Here is a 23,429-nt window from a genome sequence, read left to right on the forward strand (position 1 = left end):
ATAAATATAAATATAAATATAAATATAAATATAAATATAAATATAAACATATTTATATTAGGGTGATTTTCAAGAGAGATGTGTTAGTCTCTCAACATGATTATAATTTAGTTAACATCTTGAACTTCTATCAGTTTTTGCTTTCTCTATTTTGATGCTATGTTTTTAGCTACCTAAAATTTTGTAAACTATTATAACTATTTAGTGATTGTGCTTGTTATCAATATGAACATTCTTCTTTGTCCTTCTTTGCCTTGAATTTCATTTTGTCTGATTTTAATTCTACAACTGTTGCTTTCTCTTTGTTATTGTCCTTCGTATCTTCTTTCCATCCTCAACTTTCAACTTTCTATATCATTTTGATTTCATGTTTCCTATAAATCATGTTTAATTGGATTTAAAATAATTGAATCTGAGAATTTCTTTCAACATGTAAGTTTAAATTATTTTTAACACTTATGATTATAATTGATTGGACTTATGATATGAATAGATCCTGTCAGTCCTCTCTACTCAAAACCCCACAATGGTTCTTACATCATCAGTAATGAAATTCAAAGTCCTTACCACAGTCTCTAACGTCTCACATGACTGGTATTGCTACCAACCCCCTACATCCCTTAGTTATATGAATTCTTTATATATATTTTGGACATTAAACCCTTTTCAGATATATGATTTGCAAACATTTTCTCCTCTTTGGTAGGTTGCCTTTTCATTTTGCTGATGATTTCCTTTGCTATGTAGAAGCATTTTAGTTTGATGTAGTCTTACATGTTTATTTTATTGCCTTTGCTTTCGGTGTTCAATCCAAAAAATCATCACCAAGACCACTGTCAAGGCTATGTCATCTAGTGGTTTTATAGTTTCAGGTCTTCCCTTTGAGTCTTTCAACAATTTTGAGTTGATTTTTGTGCATGGTGAAATATATGGGTTCAGTTTCATTTTGCATGTGAATATCCAGCATTCCCAGTATCATTTATTAAAGAGTTATTCTTTCTCCATCACATACTCTTAGCTCCTTTGTAGTAAATTAATTGACCATATTATTGGCTTCTGTGTTCTGTATCACTGATCTGTGTAGTAAATTAATTGACCATATTATTGGGCTCTGTGTTCTGTATCACTGATCTGTGTGTCTGTTTTTATACCAATGTCATACTGTTTTGATTACTACAACTTTGTAATATAGTTTGAAATCAAAAATTGTGATGCCTTCAGCTTTGTTCTTTCTCAAGTTTGCTTTTGGTATTGGAGGTCTTTTGTGGTTCCATGTAAATTTTAGGATTGCTTGTTATATTTTAGTGAAAAATATCATCATAAGCCTTCAAAAAAATTTATTGCTGCATCAGTTTTGGACTGATTAATTCACACAGCAACAGCTTGGGCACAGGTTTCTACTTCAGCATAATAATGATAGCTTTAGTCTTAACCTAGCCAGGTATCTCAAAATATGTTCAGGTGACTACTAAAAGAACTAGCCACTTTGATATGGATAGTCAAGAGTGTATAAACCACCACCTCCTGAAAATTAATTTAAGTGCATTTATCAATACATGCATCAACTTTTAAGACTGTTAGATCTTTTAAGACTGTTAGATAGCTATAAGGTCTAGAGAGCGTACTGCAGACAGGGAGAAGAGTGACAACAAAAGTATGAAAGTGAGAGGAACTTCTTACCTAGAGGTGGTATGGATTAATGTCTCCTTTCATGGTGTTGGTGGTGTAGGAGGGGATACCCAGCTCTTCTTGGGGGCATCAAAGGGGCAGGAAAAACAGCTGCCACAACAACCAAGTGCCCTAAGCCAATATGTCAAGATGATACATCTTTTGACTCCCAGTCCCAGAATTTCCCTCTAGCAAAGATGGCTGTCAGGTAAAGTAGGTCAGGCACTGTGAACTATGGAATACTCACTATTTACATGGACTATAATCATATGAGCAGGAGATATCCTAACTGTCAATACCTAAGAAGTCCCTGGGCTCAGAGGCTCAATATAATTTCTTTAACCAAAGTATATTCCCTCAAGATTTCATCTTTGTCCACTGTGCTAACCTCTCCCAAGCTTCTTGGTCTGTCCCTAATTAATACTGTTTATTATGGTTGCATGTGGATTTTTCTTACCACATTAATATTAAATAGAAGGTAGTTTGTAATGAGAGCAACAAGGAATGATGCCTATTCCAGTTTCCTCTAGGTAGGTCCTCTATTCTCACTGCTATCTCACTCATCCCTCTAAAAAATAGAGTGGAGTCACAAAACTTATGTTAAGTTCTAGCTTTCTGACAAAGTAGTTCTGGGATCCAGAGCAAGTCACTTCAAGTTTCCAAAGTCCCCTTCTTTAATATCAAGCAAGAAAGTAGGACCAGAGTGCATATAAAGTGCATCCCAGTATACCCTTCTACAATTCTAATCCTGTGATCTAATAGCTACCGTAAAGCTGCAGTGCTTTACGAGGTAGCGATTACCTCGTTAATCTTGCAATCATGTCCCAAATGATATTTTGTATCTCATCCAGAGTCCCTAACAGTTGAGGAAACAGAAAAATGCCACCATATTCTCAAACTCCTATCTGTGTGAGTGGAAATGGCTGAAACAAAAAACAAATTTCTCAAGGTACCAACAGGTAAGATTTAGTAATAATATTTCATCATGATCTCTCTGTTCAAGACCCTACAATGCTTTGATATTTCCTCTTATTCGTATCAGGAATGTCCCCATCTTTGGCCCTCCTTCCATTCCTTCTGCAACTGTTAAGGTCTTATTCACAGCTTCAACAGCTCCCTAACTGGTCTTCCTGCTCTGATTGTCTCTTCATTCCAGCCCATTCCCTACCATAGTTTCATAAGTATTGAAAAAAACAAAAAACTGAACCTAATCTGGGGATGTTAAACTGTGTTTAACAGTTCACCACAGGTGGGGTGCTTGAGTGGCTCAGTTGGTTAAGTGTCCGACTTTGGCTCAGGTCATGATCTCAATGGTTCATGAGTTTGAGCCCTGCATTGGGCTCTGTGCTGACAGCTCAGAGCCCAGAGCCTGCTTCAGATTCTGTGTCTCCCACTCTCTCTGCCCCTCCCCTGCTCATGCTCTATTTCTATCTCTCAAAAATAAATAAACATAAAAAAAAAAACACACCCCTCACCCTAGCCAATAGGCTAAAAGCAAACACCTTATTATGACATATAGGCCATTTACTCTCTGGTGCTTGGCCCACTTTCTGGTCAAGACAATCTTTTGGTCTCCATATTCTTAAGTTCTGGCTACATCAAACTTCTTGGCACTCTACAAATGCCGTTTCAGCCATGAGAGCCTATGCCCATATAGTATTTTTGTGCCTCTGACCTTTTCTATTCCCATTTCAGATTCAAAATTTGGTTGAAGTATCATCTCTGTGTATTTTTTGCTCTCATGGGCTTAAATACAATTCTATTACAGAATTTATGATTTACATTGAAATCATTTATATATCTTTCCCCCACATTTCAAGATCTTCCCGGGCACCTGGGGTAGCTCAGTCTAGGCATCTAACTCTTGATTTTGCCTCAGGTCATGATCTCACAGTCATGAAATTGAGCCCAGTGTTGGGGCTCTGCGCCGGGCATGGAGCCTGCTTGGGATTCTCTCTCTCCCTCTGCCCCTCCCCCTGTTCTGTTCTCTCTCTCTCTCTCTCTCTCTCTCTCTCTCTCTCTCAAAAAAAAAAGATCAGCTGTTGAAGATGGAGGATAATGTACACTAATTTTTATCCTCAATATCTATTAAAACATTTGACAAATAAGTGCTGAATGAAGATCTAACCTATACTGTCTGAAAGTAAAAGACATTCCACAACCCCCCCCCACTTTTATTTCCTCTTGCAGAGTTCTTATCAATCATTACAAATGCCTTACAAATTCTTCCTTCTACAACTGCATCAGCCTCATTCTTCTCTGAATTCCAATTGCACCTAAGTCAGTAACTACCATCTAGCTTAATCATTTAATCATTTCTTAATGATTTCAGATGTCCTGTCTCCCTAACTACAGAGCAAACTCCTCAAGGATATCCTAAGTTAATTAAAAGCAGCTAAGTAATAAGTGCATACAATTATTCATTTTCAAATATATTATAATATATTGTGATCATACTAGAGACATCATGTGATTCTCTGGGCAAATTCATATATCTAGAATGTCCAAAGTTCTGACTTTTTTGTTATGTACCGAAATTTAGGGATTGTTACTTTCAAAAATAATTTTCTTTTGGCGCAAACCAGAAAGATAAATAGTTGCCCTACACTTACCTGGGGTTCATGATAAGACGTCGGAAAAAGTAAGTCCAAGTGATATAATCCATTGCATCTTGCTTAGATGTAATTGTACCACCAGCAATCTCTGCATTTAAATGGTCAGAGAGCACTCCTAATAAGCTATACAGTGAACAAGATATGGGAAACATACATGAAGGTTAGGTTAAATGAAACACACTTTATCTCACATAGCAGACTGACGGAAGGGTGCTAGTAACTTTTAGGAAAGATAAGAGCCAAGAGGAGAAAGGTAGAGTGGGCAACAGCAGATGTAACTTGGAGAGTAGGGAAGAATGTACTTATGGGGTATGGGTGTAAGTATGAAATAATACTGAGGCAGATGAAAGGAGAGTTGGCAAGATAGGGGTGATAGTTATGAGTAATGATATTCCTTTCATTTACTCAGTGAGTGTTAAGTTCCTCATCATATGAAACACAATTGTACTGGTGTTATAGAGTATACTAACATGATCAGATGTGTTGAAAGACTGGCATAACATAATGTTCATTTTAGTTTCTTATGTAAAATACTAAAAAAGGGAAGCAGTGTCCAACAACAGAAAAGACTAAATAAATTATGATACATGGAACAATATGCAGGTATTAAAAATAGTTTTTGCAAAGGATGTTTTAAGGACATGAGAAATGGCAATAAATTGAAAGATTAAAAAAAATGAGTTTCTATATTACTCTTAATTCATCAGCGGCAGAGTATAAATCTGTATACTCAATTGAGAGGGCAACTTGCCAATATCTATTTGAATAATCACTGTGACCCAGCAATTTCACTTTTCATTATTACCTGCTAGAGAAACATTTACAGACAAGGATGGGAAAGCAAATTACTTCGCTGCAATATTATATGTAAGAAGAAATAGGAAACTCTTGAAAGGCCCATTAATAGAGAAGTTATCATAAAAACTATGAAATACTCTTGTGATAGGTAAGTATTAATAATAGTTATATCGAAGTACAAAATTAAAATTTTTAGTTAATGATTACTGAATGTACATACAGAAAATTACATAAATCATACATGTACTCAAGTAATTTTCATAACGTGAACACACCTGTGTAACCAACACCAAGATCAAGCATCACCATTTCCCCAGAAGCCCTCCTTTTGTGCTGTTTAGTCACTACCTTGGCTCAAAGGATATTATGACTCTCATTCTGATCCTTACCTTATTGCAGTGGCTTGGGCTTCAAACACAATGCTTACTGGACGTGGTGAGAAAAATACTCTTGTATCATTCCCTATCTCAAAGGGAAAGCTTTCAATATTTCATTATTGACTATGATGCTTGCAGTAAATTGACTCTTTATCAGATTAAGGACATTTCTTTATATTACTGTTTGCTAAGAGATTTTATTATGAATGGGGGTGGAATTTTTTCAAATGCTTTTTTTTTTTTACATCTATGAAATAATCATATGATTTTTCTCATTTTTTTCCTGCTAATGTGGTAAATAATAGTAATTTATTTTCAAATAATAAGTCAACTTCACATTTATAAAATAATTTACACAAAATTAAATTTACTGATGTTGTTTAGACATCTATATATATGAGAGGCACAGGTTTGTTAACATTCTTTTTTGGTAAATTTCTTATCAGGTTTTGGTATCAAGGTTATTCTGATCTTACAAAATAAGTTGGCAAGTAGTCTTATCTTTTCTAGTATTAGAAGAGTTCATGTAAGATTGATGTTATTTTGTCCTTAATGTTATGAAGAATTCACTAGTAAAGCATCTGAGTCAGAAGGTTTCTTTGTGGAAAGATTTTAAATTTCAGATTCAATCACTTTGATAGAATAAGAGACTAGATTTTCTATTTCTTTTTGTGTCAGTTTCATAAGTTTTTAAATGAATTTTATCATTTTATCTAAATTTTTATTTGCATAATGTTTCATAATATTTTTAAATGCCTGTAATATCTTTTCATTACTAATATTATTTTGTTCATTCTTTCTTTCTCTCTCTCTCTCTCTCTCTCTTTTGATCAGAGTTAAAGGTTTATCAATTGCATTCTTCTTTTCAAAGAAACAACTTTCGGCTTTGTTGATTTTTTTCTAATGTATATTTGGTTTCAGTTCTTTGATTCTTGCTCTTACCTTCTTTCTTTGAGTTTAATTTGTTAATTTTGTTAATTTTGTTAATATTATATATATTTTTATATACTATATATTATATACAGAGCCATAAATTTTCTCTTATCACAATGTTAGCTGTATCCACGTTTTTATATTTTCTAAATAAAAAAAATGAACATTAGCACTTAGAATAAAAATTCCAATAACTCTTTACACTATCAATGAGAAACATGTGTTGTCTTTTGCAGTTAGAATACAGTATATTTAAAAAGACTGATAAAAGAGAACTAGTAATAAATGTTGCAAGTAAAAAATACATAAACCTGAGGGAAAAAGGCTATTTTCAGCTGAGAAAATGAGAGAAGCCTTTATCAAAGGGGTAGTTACTGTGCTACAAAGAATTATGTGATAATTCTGAAATAAGCTAATAGTCCAAATTATTCATTACAAGTCCCTCTATTTTGGATATTTCTTTATCACCTAGAGAAGAAAAACACACATCAAACGAGAACTTTATTATTAAATGCTTACTATGTGATAGACCCTGCTACAAGCACTAACATTCGATCATTACAACTAACCTCTGAGATAGCCAGTGTTGCTAGCATCTCCGTTTTACAGATAGGTGCATCAAGGCACTGAGGAACCAAATGACTTGCTAGATCAAGGAGGTAAGTAGTGGAGCTCAGATATGAACCCAGGTTGTCCGGCTCTAGAATCAATGTGATTCATTGAAGCAGTACTAACACTGCTTCTTTTAAAAGTTTTTTTTTAAAAATGAAATTGTAATTGAATTCTATCTTACACTGATAATTGTATTCAGTTTCATTTCAAATAAGTCTATTGAACTAGAATTTTTGCTGATTTTTATAAATATCATGACACAAATATTAACTGCTATGACATGAATCCATTTAAATTAATTTAAAACAAAATTTACCTTGACTCTACTGGGAAAGGTTCATAAAGAAATTTTTTGTAAAAGTCTTTCTTTATGTCATGAACCAGAATTACAGCTTTGCCTTGGTCATCAAACTGAGGCCTTCCAGCACGCCCCATCATCTGGAGTACATCTATAAAGAAGAGAACAAGAGGTATTCAATAATGTGGCAGCTAGCACAAGGTATATTTAGTGATTATAGCATGTTTCGACAACACGACAAAATAACAAAGGATACAGAATATTTTAAGAGTGTGCATATTATCTCTGAAGCCTGTTGAGTTCTATAATGATAAAATAATTAATGCATTAAGACAGAAAATTGGATCACCAAAAAGGGTCTCTCTTACAATTTTATAAGTAAGAAAGATAAAAGTTTCCTTTAGCTAAATACTTTAAAATGCTGTTTAAGAGTTATTACTATTTTAATTAAACAAGAAAAAGCAAAACATATATGGGTAAATCTCTTCAGCAGATTCATTTGATTATTTTCCCCCATGAATGGACCCCCTGGGTCCATTTAGGCCTCACCCTCTTCCCACTTACAGTACAAATGTTCTTTTTTTTTTAATAGTGCAGGAATCTCTGAGGTAAGAAATGATTTAGAAATAATACAGTTTTTACATGTAATCATTGAGTGGAAATACACACAGATATTTCGCTCTTCAGAATTCAGTGACAATGCTTTTATCAAGTTTTAAAATATGCACGAATCACAAATCGCAGCATGCAGAAATCATAGCAACAAGCCTTTTGATTCTAGAAGCCCCATAGAAGTATTTCTAGTGAAACAGATTTAAAATTAAACAGTATAATGTTTAACTGTAATTTATTAAGTCATAATAGCTACTAATCAGTAATTGTTATCTATTTGTGAATTTGAAACCATTAGTTATGTTTTTGATGCTTATTAACACTTTAGGTAAGTAAATGAAACAGCTCAATACTTTGAATAGCATTTGCATCTCACTGGAAATAAACCTTTACAATCTTACTCAACATATGTTCAAATGTGGTCAATTCTCTACGTTTCAATTCATGCAAATTCAGATTATTAAGGTTAAAATAGAAGCTTAATGTATCTGTAAATTAAAAAAAAAATTACCTGTAATGGGAAAATCCACATAGCGCCTTGTTTTTCCATCATAATATTCTGTTCCCTTAATAATTACTAAGTGAGCTGGAAAGTTTACACCCCAGGCTAAAGTACTTGTAGCAATAAGAACCTAGAAAATAAAATATATTTAACTAAAACATAATGTGTAAGTTATATTTAAATGTCTGTTTATGAAAAATAAAATACCTGAACTTTACAGTTTACAAATAGCTCCTCTACTGTTTTTCGGTCCCTCTCATGTAATCCAGCATGATGCATTCCTATTCCAAAAGCAAGTGTCAGCTTCAGGTTGGAATCTCTTAGCGTTCCAATGATGTTCTCCATCTGCAAATAAGAGCACAATTACGAGGTATAGGTTCATTAGCTTTACAATTTCCATACTAAGATTATATTTGACTAATTTTGTGTTTTGATTCTTATACTATATAAACAAAAATATAGGCCTCATCTACAGTTACAAGTGAAGTTAATTAAAAAGAAAATCTAGTTATTGAGAATGTGTATCCTGAGTTAAAATTTAAATGTTATCCATCTTCTCCTCATGTATCAAGGAAAACAAAATCTGTGGATAAATGCAATATCCCCTTAATGAGTAACAACTATTAAAAAGGATGTAATGTTAAGTAGAATATTTCAGGGTCTTGTTCATCTCTTATAAGAGAAAAACCTTCCATCTTTTTGGCTTAGTACTAAAAATTTAGAAAATATGGACAAAAAAATTAATGGAGAAAAATCAGTCATAGTCTCACCAAACAGACAGGAATCATTCAAATTTAGCCTTTCTCACTGAACTTAATGACCCAGGGCAAGTCATATAACCTTTCTGAGCCTCAGCTTCCTTATTTAAAAAATCAAACTGGTGGGGCACCTGGGTAGCTCAGTTGGTTGGGTGTCAGACTTTGGCTGAGGTCATGATCTCACAGTTTGTGAGTTCAAGCCCCATGTCGGGCTCAGTGCTGACAGCTCAGAGCCTGAAGCTGCTTCAGATTCTGTGTCTCCCTCTCTCTCTCTGCTCCTCCCCTGTTCACGCTCTCTCTCACTCTCTCAAAAATAAACAAACACTTAAAAAAATTAAAAAAAAAAACTCAAACTGGTATATTTTTGTCTACTTCTCATTTCTTTAATCAACAGTACAGTTAAATACTTTTTATATTTACTAGCATTTTTTGGTAAACTATCTTTTCATTTTTTAAGTGGATATGACAGCTTTTTTTCTTAGTGGTTTGTAATGGCTCTTTATGTATTAGAGCTATTATTAAGCTATTTATGAAGTAAAGTTATTTCATTTCCAGCCACGGTTTAGCTAAGTTTTCATATGTCTAAAGAGTTTCGGAAACTTATATATTATATAATTTCTGAATATTCTATCACTTTCCATTCCACATGGAAAATACTTAACGCAACACAGATTTTATGGCAACAGAAGCAAATCTTATCTTCTTATGAAACTTATTCTCTGAAAGGAACTAAACAGAAAACTCAGTCTCTTTTTACCTAATGATAGACCTTTATACTGGTCCTTAAAGCAGAGGATGACACAATATGCAGTGTGGTGAACTTCTTTTGGGACAACTCCATGAGGGGAGTAATGTAGAGATCAAGTGGTTTGAGAATGTATGAGCAATTAAAAGAATGACATATTTTAGTTGTATCTGTAGCTTCACTACCACATTTTCACGGTGAACAACAGTGGAGGATAAACTTGGAAATGGGTATATGTATGATTTTTATATGCCTGAAGACTGAGATAGTACAAATAACCAACACTGTCTTCAGACCTCATTTCTTTTTTTTTTTTTTTCCTTCTACTATTAATCACTTCTAACATACACAAGTATACATGCAACACATTCACTCTCCTGGATGTGAATAAACCAATAAGCAGCTCACAAAATCTCTATCTAGAGAAACTTCAGCTGGTTGCTACAGTTTAGTGGAGACATTCATACATGAAGCACGTCAACATCCTTCATTCTTGCTCATCTTATTTTCAATGGTCAGAAAAAATTTTCCAAGCTTTTTTATGTGGGAATAAATTGTTTTACACTAATAATTCAAAAAACAGGAAGATGAAGTTTGTCTTTATAATAGATCTTAATGTATAAAAGGCACTGCATAGACACAAAGTAACAGTTTAATGACATACACATCATGTTATTTATCAACTTTCCTGAACTGAATGCAATATATAAAGAGTTCATTCTGTTTCATAAACACAGTATGGTCACCTGATATTCTTGAATATTTACTTCATAAACTGTTAAGCAAGAATATGGAAATATATTAACATTAATTAATGTTAACATTAACATCCACTTTCCCTTTCAAATTAGCAAAGGATAAGGAAGATGACTACAAATGCATGCTATAAAGAAAGGTGCTTGTCTTGTCTCATAAATTACATGTTAGCCATTCTCAAGTGACAGCCTATTATCCATTTTTTTTTGTTCAATAGTTCACTGCATAAATATCTTCAATTTACATTATCAAGTATTAATTCACTCATATTCTTGCTCTGACAATTAATTTCAGGGATTATTTTTTCAATTTCATAACTTAGTAACAGTATAATTTTATAACTTGTATAATTAATAGTGTTCCATGGCAATGCCAATCATACCCCCCAAAATATACCATGTACCTCAGGAAAGCTAAAGAATCCTATGGCAGGAGGTTTGGTGAGGCATTAATATCCTGTCCTTTCACATCAGGGAAGGTTCTCATTCCCCCTGCCCCCACTTTCACATAAATCAATGCATTAAAAAGAACTATTTGCCTATCTGAACTGGCAAACACCTAAAATCCTCATGAGGAAAATTACAAAAAACAACTTCATTTATTACATAGTTACTGTGGATGAATTCTGAATTATTTGAACATCATAAAAAAAGGAAAATTTATAGTAACGTTACTTAATCATTATGCGTAAGATACTACCCAGGACAGCCTGTTTAAATTTGAAAATATAAATTGTTGATTAAATTATACCACTGAAATGTTTCATCTTGCTCACAATATAATACAAACAAAATTTTTGAGAAACTTAGGATAATGAAAGCTTAAAACATGGTAATACATATTATTTGTGGAGTACTTATGTGTCAGGCAATGTGCTTGACACTTTACAAAGATTATCACATTTAATCCTTTACATATAGTAATAATAGCTCTAATGTAACACTCAATTCATTTACACAATCCTGTGTATTTCAAGTTAAAGACCCAGTGATCTTGAATACTACAGAGTAGACTCTCTCAACACTGATTCCATGGGAGAATTAAACCCCACAAAAAATATTTGAGTTGCCATCTTTTTAATTTTTCCAAAGATAGATAGTATCATTCTAGATGGTTAGGAGAAAAGTTCACTTATTACAAGCAATGGATGTCTTAAGTCATTAAGGTTTAATTAAGAAAGGCTGCTATAGAACTTTAAAAATAATCATGATAATAAAACACTGATCGGGGAAGTTTTAATTCCACAGTTCATTTCTATTCAACCAGCATTTGTTGTAATGTATAGGCATCTTTCCAACAGTCTTTGAAATATGTCTGACTACCTGACAGTTAAACCAAAAAAAAACAATTCAATATTATAAATAAAAGAAAAATGGATCGATCTATATCCTCTAAGTAGTGGTCTTTTTTTTTTTAGGGTGATGGGGGAGGAGGCACATATGTAAACTGTTGAACCAATTACTTTAACTTAATAGAATTTTTTTTTTATATTTTAAATTTATTATACTCAAAAAGCTTTTGTAGAAATATAGGATTCCATTTAAGTAGATACATTACTCCGTTCCTGAAATACATTCCAGTCAGAATATAATTCAGTGAGTTGATGACAATCCTGGCTCCAAAAGAAAGGAGGAGACCAGATTGGACAAGAATGAGCTAACAGATTGTACAGCCCAATTCTGTCCCTTTGAGTGTGATATATTGTTTCAAGATGCTAAAAACCCATACTTTCTCAAAGCATATCTGTTGTGCTGGTTTTCCCATTTTCACAGAATCCTCATTATCAGAAAACTCTGTACTCTTTTCAAAGCACGTCAGACTCAGACCATATGCCACTGAATAATGCTTATCAATTGTCTAAAATGCTCAATAAAAGATGCAGCATAAAGAAGAATAATGAAAGTTACGAAGACTTTTTTTTTTTAAAAGAATAAAGATATTCTTTATAAATAAATATATCACATCTGGTACAGATGTTAAAGTTAAAACATTTCCTTATAATTACCAAGTGTTAATTTCTTAAAATACATTTATGTATGATAAACCCCACAGACTGAAGGTGAAAAAGTTAAAATGAAAGAAACACTTTAGAACATTCTGCCAATATACTAAGGGAAAAGAAATTTAAAAACAATATTAAAGATAGTGAATTTCCAGTCTTTGCCAATACTCTCCTCATATTCCTTGCTATCCTTTCTAAAGCCCAAAACAACACCTCAAAATGATTCACCATACTGTTAATACGTAAATATATTTATATATGTGATTAAACACATGATTACTTGTGAATTAAATATATAAATGAAATCTAAAGAATAACATGTAAAGCTTTGCTATGTCTGCTAAATAAACACCATGCCATTTTTCAATGTTTGCTTCTTAGCTTGCCCTAATTCTTAACAATAGCAATATCAAAACTGGGTCATAAGGTGAAATATTAAAGATTTTTTGCTTATTGATGTTTTTAACTTAATTCACTATGCTATTGGTAAGAAATCCATGTGTCAGCACTTCATATTTATTCTGGAATATACATTTTATGCTTACTTCCATTTTTGGAGAGTTCAGATTCTGACACATGTTTGGAGAGCATTTCCATATATTGAAGAGCTTTTATTTTTGTCTGTTATGTATGTATGTACCCTCCTTAATGCTTGCCACCCATTTAGTCCATCCCCCCCATCCAATACGCCACCAGCAATCCTCAGTTTGTTCTCTGTATTTAAGAGTCTCTTTATGGTCTGTCTCCCTCCCTGTTTTTATCTTATTTTTGCTTCCCTTTCCCTATGTTTATCTGTTTTGGTTCTTAAATTCCACATGAGAAAAGCTTTTAAAATGCAGATAAAGCTGATGAAAGGGACCTTACAAAATTAATTTGCTAAGGCAGTATAATTTTAAATGAACAAATGCTATATTAATATGAATTAAATTTGTGAAGGAACATAAGCAAAATATTATAAAAATAATAGCAAATTTTACCATAAAGATTTCAGCAAAAAGAACCTGTCTATACGTAAGGTATTCAATGCTGCTGTACTATAACAGCAATAACAGTTAACACTTATTGAACATTTACCTCTGTTCCAGGCCTGTTCTAAGTACATCAAATAAAGTAATGCATTTAATCCTTAACAACAATCTTGTAAGGATAGGATTATTATTATCCTTTTATAGATGAAGGGGAAAGGCTCAGAGGTTGAATACCCACCAAGGTCATATGGCTTGTAATAGGCAGTCAGTATTAAACCTAGGAGGCCTGGCTCCAGTCCATGCTGTCAACCACAATGTCACATTCCAATTACCACACGAATGTGATTTACTTTAAATAACTACTTAAAATAATGAAATCATTCATTTGGCTTACGGCTGGCCCTCACCATTTTAGACTGTGGGCAAAAAACAGGTAAGATTTGAAATAATGAATCATATACTAGACTCACACAACTGGGGAACTATGCAGATGATTAGCTAACCTATTTTTTAAAAAGTTTATTTATTTATTTTGAGAGAGAAAGAGCATGAGGTGGGGTGGGGCAGAGAGAGAGAGAGAGAGAGAGAGAGAGAGAGAGAGAGAGAATATCCCAAGTATGCTCCATGCTGTCAGTATGGAGCCTGATGCAGAACTGTGAGATCATGACCTGAGCCAAATCTAGAGTTGGATGCTTAACCGACCGATATTTACAAGAGCCCCAATTAGCAAACTATTTCTTCTTCTTTAGTATTTGTGTATTTCCACTTCTGTGCCTAAAAATTAAGAATATTGAAAAGTATCTTCCTTTATAAACTAAAATACCAGCACTCATGATTGAGAATAGCACAGCTCTTGTTGGTTGCCTGTGTTTGATATTGTAGCTACTGACTTTACTGTTTGTTTCCATCCCCTCAAATCACATATGGACACTGTGACTTTTCCATCTTCTCTAGTCAGTACATTGTCAAGGATTTCAGTTACTGTATGGCAGAGTGAAAAAAACAAGGCTCTGAGTTAGCTGTCCTGATTTTGAGTTTCTGAGTCCCATTTATTTTATGCTATCAGGCAAATTACTTAATTCTTCCAAGTTTCAGTTTTTATATCTATAAAACTGGGATAACAAGAACAACCCTTCCAGAATTCATGGTTAAACTATGTAATATAAGCTTCTAATGAACTATAAAGTACACTATAAGCATATCAACTATTACTAAGCGTAAGATCTTTGCCTCTTTCTTCAATAAGACATGCATGATATCAACTATGGCAAAATATAAACAGCCTCATATCTTGTAGCTGCTCTTAATTAGACAACTATTCCATGAGGACCAACTAAATTAAGATGTCCAATGCTCAACAAATCTGTGGATAATGTCTGTCTTGATACGTAATATTCTTAGCCTAGTAATTTCTCTACTGGTCAGTCACTAAGAGGCCTGAAGCCTGATCAAAATTGAAAGCACTTGGGGTGGGACTTTTGTATTACAAACTCAATCTATTTTGGTTTGATAATAAAACAGATTTTCCAGTTGAAAATGTGGTCACTCTTATATTAAACTCAATTTAATCTCTGATTTTTAACAATCTCAAAGTCCATCTTCAAAGCCTGGTACTAACTTCTTACCTATAGGAAGAAGTCAGTATCTATGTTGAATGAAAAGCCAAATGAATCTGAAGAACTAAAATAAAATGTCATTAGTAGAAACTCCACCAAATCTGAATTCATGATGATTTTCAGTTGTCAGAGTTGCTGCTTGCCACTTTCATCCAGGATGTCTGAGTGCTAAATCCCATAGGTCTTTCTCTGCTCTTATCTCACTCAACTCCCATTAACATTTAAAGTAGTTAAGTCCTCCTTCCTTCACAAAACCCTCTCAACCACACACAGTGCTATGGGACTTTCCTTACTGGCATCACCTTCTCAGTGCCCTTTGCCAGCTCTTCATTTTCTACCCAAGCTCTACTGTGAGTCACTCCAAGCCTGCCCTCTGGTCCTGCACACTCTATATCAGGGTCTCATGTGCTTACCTGGGTGTAAAGGCTGCTTCTATGCTAACGTTCCCAATTCACATGTTCATTTCACATCCTCTGTGGGTTATACAGACTTCCTATATCTAATTGCCTTGAAAATCTTAGAAATACAAATTAACATCCAAAATATTAACTTTTTTGTTTAGAGTTACTAACTGGGGAGCCATTCTTGATTCTTTTCATTTTCTCAACCTCCATTTTCACTATCAGCAAGTCCTACTGAACTAGGTCACCACCATCATTAATTCCATGCTTAACTTCCACTTCAATCCATTTTCCACTAAGCAGCAAAAGTGATCTTAAAATAAAATTGGAGTATGTTATCTTCCTAGCTTAAAATATTTTAATGCCTTGAACACCCCTCCCTTAGATATCTGCTTGGTTTATTTCCTTGCTTCCTTTAGTTTTCTATTCAAAAATACCCTCACCACAGAGGTGTTCTTTACTTATATCAATGTAAAACATTCTACTACCACCCTTAGCACTCCCTATTCCCTTTAGACCCTGCTTATTTATTTTTCCATAGGAATTATCACGTTTTGACATATTTGCTTATTATCTATCTATCATCTCCACAAGAATGTTAATTCCATAAGGGTAGAAAATTTACCCAATACACAGAGGGAGGTCAAGAGACATTTCTTTAATGAATGAATAAATGACTACTTTCCCATACTGCTTAAAATCTAAATCCAAACTCTGTACGCATGGGTCTAAGGTCTTACATGAGCTGGCTTTTGCCTATCTCTGAAACTTAACTTATACTACTCTCCTCCTAGCTTATTCTGTTCCAGCTGAGCTGATCTCACTTCCTTTAACATCCTGTTCCCTTTACCTGAAATGCTATTATCTTCTCTCTTAGTGTAGCTAACTTGTTCTTATGCTTTGGGTCTCAGCTTAAATGTTATCTCCTTAAAGAAGTCTTCTCTGACCATTCTTTTTAAAGAAGCCCCACCTCCCCTTATCATATTTCATTTCTCATTTTATAGCAATTTTTATAACATTATTTGGTTTATCATATATATATTTAAAAATTTCTATCTAGTTGAGCTCCTCGAGAATTGGGATCAGTTGGCTAACCTAGTGCTTGGTAAGTTGTGGATATTCAATAAATATGTTACATAAATGAACACTTTACAAATTCTGGTAAGAGCTGCCTACTGACTTAAGTTAGAGGAATACTCCTATGGGTATTTTTGATGTGGGAGAGAAAAAATGCTTAACTATGTGATACTAGGTAATCTTGAAACTGAAGTTACTGATCATGAACTAATGCCATCTGATCTCTCTGGCTATACATGTTGGTGTGCCTGGCAGCAGTCCATCATTGGTAGAAATAAAAGAATCAGATGGAAGAACATCATGAAAGGTAGTTCATGAACACTCCATGTGTATGCCTCTTCCTTCTGTGCTATCCCTAACTTCAACCCACCAAAGCTCCCTGGAGTATTTCTCATGTCAAGCTGACTGAGGAGAAAAAATACATATATATACAAATGACAAAAGACTTTGCATAAGATAGCGCCACCATCTGAAGTACTGTGATATGGTGTTATATAGCTCCTTTTGGGGATGACCCTAAAAACAGCTAAGTGTCAAGTATTTTCTCTGTCAATTTACTGCAAAGAAGAGATGATGTGAATTATGATCCATGCTTTGATCTGTAGCTACTGGATTAGTCAAAGGGTCAGAAGCATGGCAAGAGCGCTATTGGAGGACAGGTGGCAAGAAAGGCACAAGTTTTACATGGAAGAAATTTTAGAATGGTCCCAGAACAGACTACCTATATCCCATGAAGATGTTTACCAAAAAGTTAACAGAAGTGTAGATAATGCTATTAATAATCAAGTGGGCAAAATGACCACTTCTAAGGATATCAGGTGTTTTGTGCACAGATCCCAGTGTTGTGTGCAATGGGTTCATGTACTAAGTGGCTCCATGGTGGAAGAGATGAAAACTACACATGGGCTAAACATGGACTTCCATCTCCACAGGTGGACCCAGCTACTGCCACTGCTCTGTGCCATTATGCCACCAATGCAAACAGCCGTAGGCCCATTATAAAGTACCCTGACCAGGGGACCAGATAGCTATCTGGCAGTAAGGAGATTATACTGAACTCTGTCACAGAGGGGCACCTATTTGGGATGATGTCTAGAATGGATTCTGTTCCAGCCTACCGAGTGCTGCCAATAGCCTCAACAGTAGGATTACTGAACACTTTACATATCATCTAGTATCTCATATGATAATGTTTCTGATGAAGGAACTCACTTTATAGACAAAGATTAATACAGTGGATGCCATGGGATTCACTGGTCTTACTGCATCCCTCATCACCCAGAAAGAGATGGCTTTATAGATTAATGACCCAGAATGGCAGCTGAGAGACACTGCTTTGTCAAGGTTGGAGTGCTATCTTATAAAATGAGGTGTATGCTCTGAACTAGTAATCATTAAATACTATTTCTCTCATTGCCAGAATATATAGTTCCAGGAACCAAGCAGTCAATGTACAAATGTCTTTTGCAGTCAGCACTAATAAACCACTTGGAGAATTTTTGTTTCCCTTCCCTATAATTCTAGCTCGGCTAGTTTGGAGGCTTAATATCCAAGGGATGTAACAATTTACTTAGAAGCTAAAATAGCCACATCTCTCATTCTATGGGGTGAACAATCAAAATGTGGTCATAGTGTAGTTTAGGTGACCAATCCTGATAAAGAAATTGGGCTGCTGCTAAGCAATAAGGAGAGGGAAAAATTTGGATGGACCCTAGAGAAATCTTCTCACATTACACTATCCACTTGAAAAATTAATCAAAAACTTTTAAAGCCTTATATAGTAAGCATATATAAAAATCCAATTTCCAGTGTTTCAGGAAGGTGGGTTTTGGTTACTCCACTGGACAAAAAAAAAGCTTAATTAGCTCAGGGGCTGGTTGAAGAAGTATATAGGTGATGGTAGAGAAAATAAATCACAAATGTCTGTTTGGCTCCCCAAATATGTTTGGTCCTGTGTTGCAGGAATAAATGCTGTGGCCTCTACCTTTGCTATCTCATATATTTTAATTAACATATTTTACATTATTTTAACCAATCTCATTTCTCTTTCCTCTCTACTCTCCACTTTTGAATATAGCATGTATGGGTTGTAGGTAACTTTATAATTTAGTCCGCTGGCTAGAGAATATTGAGATGAGATTGTAAAAGAACCAGAGAGTGACTGGATATAACCAAGAAATCTGGGACCGATAGAGTCATGAGGAAATTTTCAGTTGTCTGCCTTGGGGAAAGATGAGTGGATTTTGATTATATGAGGGAGAATTGGGTTAGCTGTTAGAAGGAAAATTTTTTATTTTTTTTTTTTAAAGTGTAGGTATGAAGAGAATGGTGTTTGATGAGTTTGGGCAGGTAAAGGACTATAAAAGACTACTGACAGACAGCCAGCATTTGAATATCTCCCCCCCTGCATAAAGGCCAAAGAAGGGAAGATATTCTCATTCCTGCTGCATGCTTGAGGCCGAAGCTCGGGTATTCCAATGTTTCTGTCTTGGACTTGAAAGTTGAGAGAATGATGTAAAAGCCCAACAATCATTTGAGGTTAATGGTGGAAGTGGTGGTCATCAAACTGAGAATCCAAGGGACATGGTAGCATATGCCCACACACTTCTGAAATCACCGCAGAAAAGTCTTCCTGATGAGAACTTTGAAAGAGCATTACTTTGGGGGTTTCCTTATGCTGCAGTATGATTTTACATCAATGACACACTTGAAGGAGTATTTCTGCTTCCCAATACTTTACTTTGATAATTTACTTTGAAGAAGAGAGATGGATTTTTTTTTTTTTTTTGACTTTGCTGACCTAACCTACCTGGTCCTGCCACAGAACACCAATCTGAAACTGTACAATAAGCAGCGACAGGAATTGTCACTAAGCTTCTAGTCCAGGATATTATGGCAAGTAACTCTCATAAAGATTACGGTGTTAAAAAGTCTTCCTATTTTAAGGTAATTAGGAATTCAACAACTGAAACACCTATGTTATAGGTTTTTGGTATAATCAGATTGAATCTGCATATCAATCAGTTGCACTCTTTGAAATCTTGATTTTAAAGGTGATGGCTTTTAGAAGAAAGACTAAAACAAAGCCTGGACGGTCCTATTATTGTAGTGTGCTTGGTGAGATACAATGCCAAAGAATGGTATAATTTCTAGCTGTCTTATTTTAGCAGTGAAAATCTACAAAATAGCAGAAACCATGCAAACAAATTCTATGGTTTCTAATTAACCTTGGTGATAAACTTTTGTGCTGATAAAAAACAAAACACAGAGAAGTAATTCTACACAATGGCTGAGCTATCCAGTTGCTTAGGTCTCACACGTTAAAGTAAAAAACAAATAGTAAGTGCACTCTAGTTTGGAAGAGCACATAAGGTTCACATTTGAGGTTAGTATGAGTCACATACGTTCTAAACACACAGCCTTTTATAACACATGCACACACACACACACACAAATACACTTTGAGCAAACGTCCCAAAATGTGTTCAATAGGTATGTACTTTGTACCTTGACTTCAAAGAAAAGTCTCCATTTGGAACACTTTAAGAATAAGACCCAAGAGAAAAAAGATTGAGCCCAGACAGATGCTGCATATGAACCATCAATATTCCCTACATCTACTTTTCACCATTTGCATCCTAAGTTCAAGATACCATTTAGACACAACAAGGTGACTATTTGGACATACAGTGAATAACACAGGACAGGAATCTTTTGACAAAATTATTTTTATCTTAAGTTATTTATCTTAAATATTTCATATATACACACAAGTAACATTAAGGAACTAACATTAAGGAAGTAATGATGAAACTTGAGAGATAAAAGGGTAGCTGTTACTCAAAGGATTCATGTGATACCTTTTACATGAAGCTAATACTGGGGTCTGCTACTTATCAGTGAATAAGGTCACCTGCAGGCATTTCAAATTATTAGTTAATACATGACTATAATATATATATATATATACACACACAGTATCATCTACCAGGTCCACTAATCCTAGATGAGTCATGAGAAGTAGAAGAGGAACACATGCCAGCTACTGAGACTGGACACTGGTGGGTTAGAAACACTGTTTTGACTGTTCTTCAGGCTGCATGAGATCAGAAAGGGGTGATATGGTGGGAAGAGGCAGAAAATGCAACAATTTTATTACTGATTTTATCTGTTTTTCATCATAATTCCAACTAGAAAAAATATTTTTTAAAAACTAGGAAAGCACAAAAAAGGAAAATCACTATATATAAATCCATGGAGAGAAACAGGAATATCTATATTTAGATGTAGTGGAAGGAAACACAAAGAACCATATTAACTGATTGTACCACATAAAATGCAAAAACTACTTGTAAAAAGCTACTAAGACAAAAAGACATGCAAGGAATCAGCGAAATTAACTAATAAAAGCAGATGAAAGATTAATATGTGTGTCTACGTATGTAGTCATAAATATATACGGAAAAAAGTGGTATCACACTAAGTTTCAGGAGTGCATGTTTTAATTTGGTAAGGCTCTCATACAAATCTTTAAGAAAATGCTGTACTGCAAAAGATAAAACCTCAAAGGAATGAAGACACAAAAAAGAAAGAGACAACCAATAGCAAACAAATCAGAGAAAAGTCAATCAGACAAAAATCAAGGTGTACATTAAAATAATAATGAATGTTTTATCTATAATATATCAACAAATTACAACATATGAGGATGTAGTAAAACTGTTACTCTCATACACTACTGACAATACACATATCAATGGTGGGGACATTAACTGGGATGTGCGTTTTGGAAAATAATTAGCAGTGTACATGAAAAGCTACAAAAATATACACATTATTTGACCCATTGCATTTTAAGTTAGAACTCTACACTGAGGAAACAAGTCTAAATAAAAACCAACCATAATAATAAAGGTGCATGATTATCTAATGATAGAGGAAAAATACAATGGAATGGCCACATAATAGAATTGTATAGACATAAAAAATTTTAATTGCTTCAAATTTCACTACTTGGCTACAGGATAACAACAGGTTTTTAATTTTTATACATTTAGTGTTTTCTAAATTTTTGAAAATGGTCATATTACACATTTTATAGGAAGTTAATTTTGCAAAATTGATTATAAGTTGCATGAGGGCAGTGAACACTCCAATAGAAAGACAAATATGCATATTATAATATACATAGCTGATGATGTTAAAGGGAAAACAGATGAAAGTAAATATGGAATAAAAATACTTATTTAGCAGGAAAATAATGGAAGAAAATACGTAAAAATATTAAAGGTGTTAAGGTGGCAGTATTATGCATTTCCTATATTTTTCCCCAAATTTCTGTAATGTTATACTAAACTTTTAGTATAGAGTAAAACTACACATCATTAAATATGTAATTTTCATTAATTATAATACAAACTAATTTGACATGGATAAGAAGTAGAAATAAAATATATTGCTTACCTCTCTTTCATCCATATTCAACCACTGCTTTGGATCTTCTTCAGTAGCCAGAAAAGCTATCAATTCCAAAGCAGTAAGACGAGTTTGACGTCTTGATGAGACAAATATCAAAACAGGTTTGGCTGGAGAATGGCTTCTAATTGCTATTGAAAAGTTGTGGAAAATGTGGACAATAAGAGTAAGCAAGCTACTTACAACCAAATATGAATGTCATTAGGATATGAAATGGATGATACAGGAAAGCTAGTATCATTGATTTAAATAAATTCTTAATTTAGTCATGAAATTCAGCATTATCTGTGGTACTACTTGGATCTGACAACATATTGGAGAAATGACAGGAAAGGAAAGGTAGCTGAACCTACCTACGAGAGCATATTGCCTGGACAGGGGAAGCTGAACTGTGTCAGCTCCCAGTTCTACTCTGAGTTGCTGAGGAAGGTAACACAAAAGCTGAGACTCTTCAGTAAAAGCTGTATATGAATACTAAATCTAAGGTTGAGTTTTCTGAGTTGTGTTTCTGCTCACCTAAGCAACGATATTATAGAGTTAACTGGTCCTAGGGTTGGGGGAGAGAGTTAGGTCCTACCTAGTGATGAAAACTCTCTAAGAAAAGCTCCTTTAAATTAAATTTCCTTTAATTTTTGTCATTACTAGTGAATGGAATAACTAAGAGAGAGTTTGTGGGGCACCTGGGTGGCTTAGTGGGTTAAGCATCCGACTTCAGCTCAGGTCATGATCTCACTGCTCGTGAGTTCCAGCCCCGCATCATGCTCTGTGCTGACAGCTCAGAGCCTGGAGCCTGCTTCAGATTCTGTCTCTGTCTCTCTGCCCCTCCTCCACTCATGCGCTCGCTCACTCTCTCTCTCTCCCTCAAATATAAATAAAAGCATTAAAATATTAAAAAAAAGATTTTATATCAATAAACTAGTCAGAGATATGTCGAACGAAGGTTTTACTTTTCTCTAAAACATATGTGTAAGGTTTCAAATGGAAAGATAAGAGAATGTAGAAGAGAGCTGAAGAGAATACCATGTCTGAATCTCTGTCTGAGTGACAGAGATTCAGATGGAAGGTAGACACACAGAAGATGCAATGAATAGTTTGAAACAGGAGTAATTTGACTGAAAGAAAAAAAATTACCTAAAGAGCCACATAAATCATCTGACCTAACTGGAAACAGGGCTTCTTTACATTGGCTCCGAAATACTGATAAGATGGCACATAT

The 23,429-nt window shown here is 34.3% G+C and overlaps 1 protein-coding gene across 3 annotated transcripts in view; it reads right to left on the minus strand.

The window, feature by feature from the left end:
* The window catches only part of ASCC3 (activating signal cointegrator 1 complex subunit 3), a 369,269-nt gene that overhangs the window by 95,001 nt on the left and 250,839 nt on the right, over window positions 1-23,429 (minus strand). For all 3 annotated transcript variants that reach the window (XM_040474260.1, XM_040474261.1, XM_040474259.1), the window contains exons 30-34: window positions 22,202-22,344; window positions 8,623-8,760; window positions 8,425-8,545; window positions 7,320-7,452; window positions 4,281-4,406 (exon numbers count right to left, since the gene is read on the minus strand). In XM_040474260.1, the coding sequence (XP_040330194.1) occupies window positions 4,281-4,406; window positions 7,320-7,452; window positions 8,425-8,545; window positions 8,623-8,760; window positions 22,202-22,344 (661 nt within the window). The remainder of the gene's footprint in view (window positions 1-4,280; window positions 4,407-7,319; window positions 7,453-8,424; window positions 8,546-8,622; window positions 8,761-22,201; window positions 22,345-23,429) is intronic.

This window comes from Herpailurus yagouaroundi, unplaced genomic scaffold (genome assembly GCF_014898765.1).
Source record: "Herpailurus yagouaroundi ecotype Mexico unplaced genomic scaffold, PumYag 139, whole genome shotgun sequence".
In the NCBI taxonomy this organism is placed as follows: domain Eukaryota; kingdom Metazoa; phylum Chordata; class Mammalia; order Carnivora; family Felidae; genus Herpailurus; species Herpailurus yagouaroundi.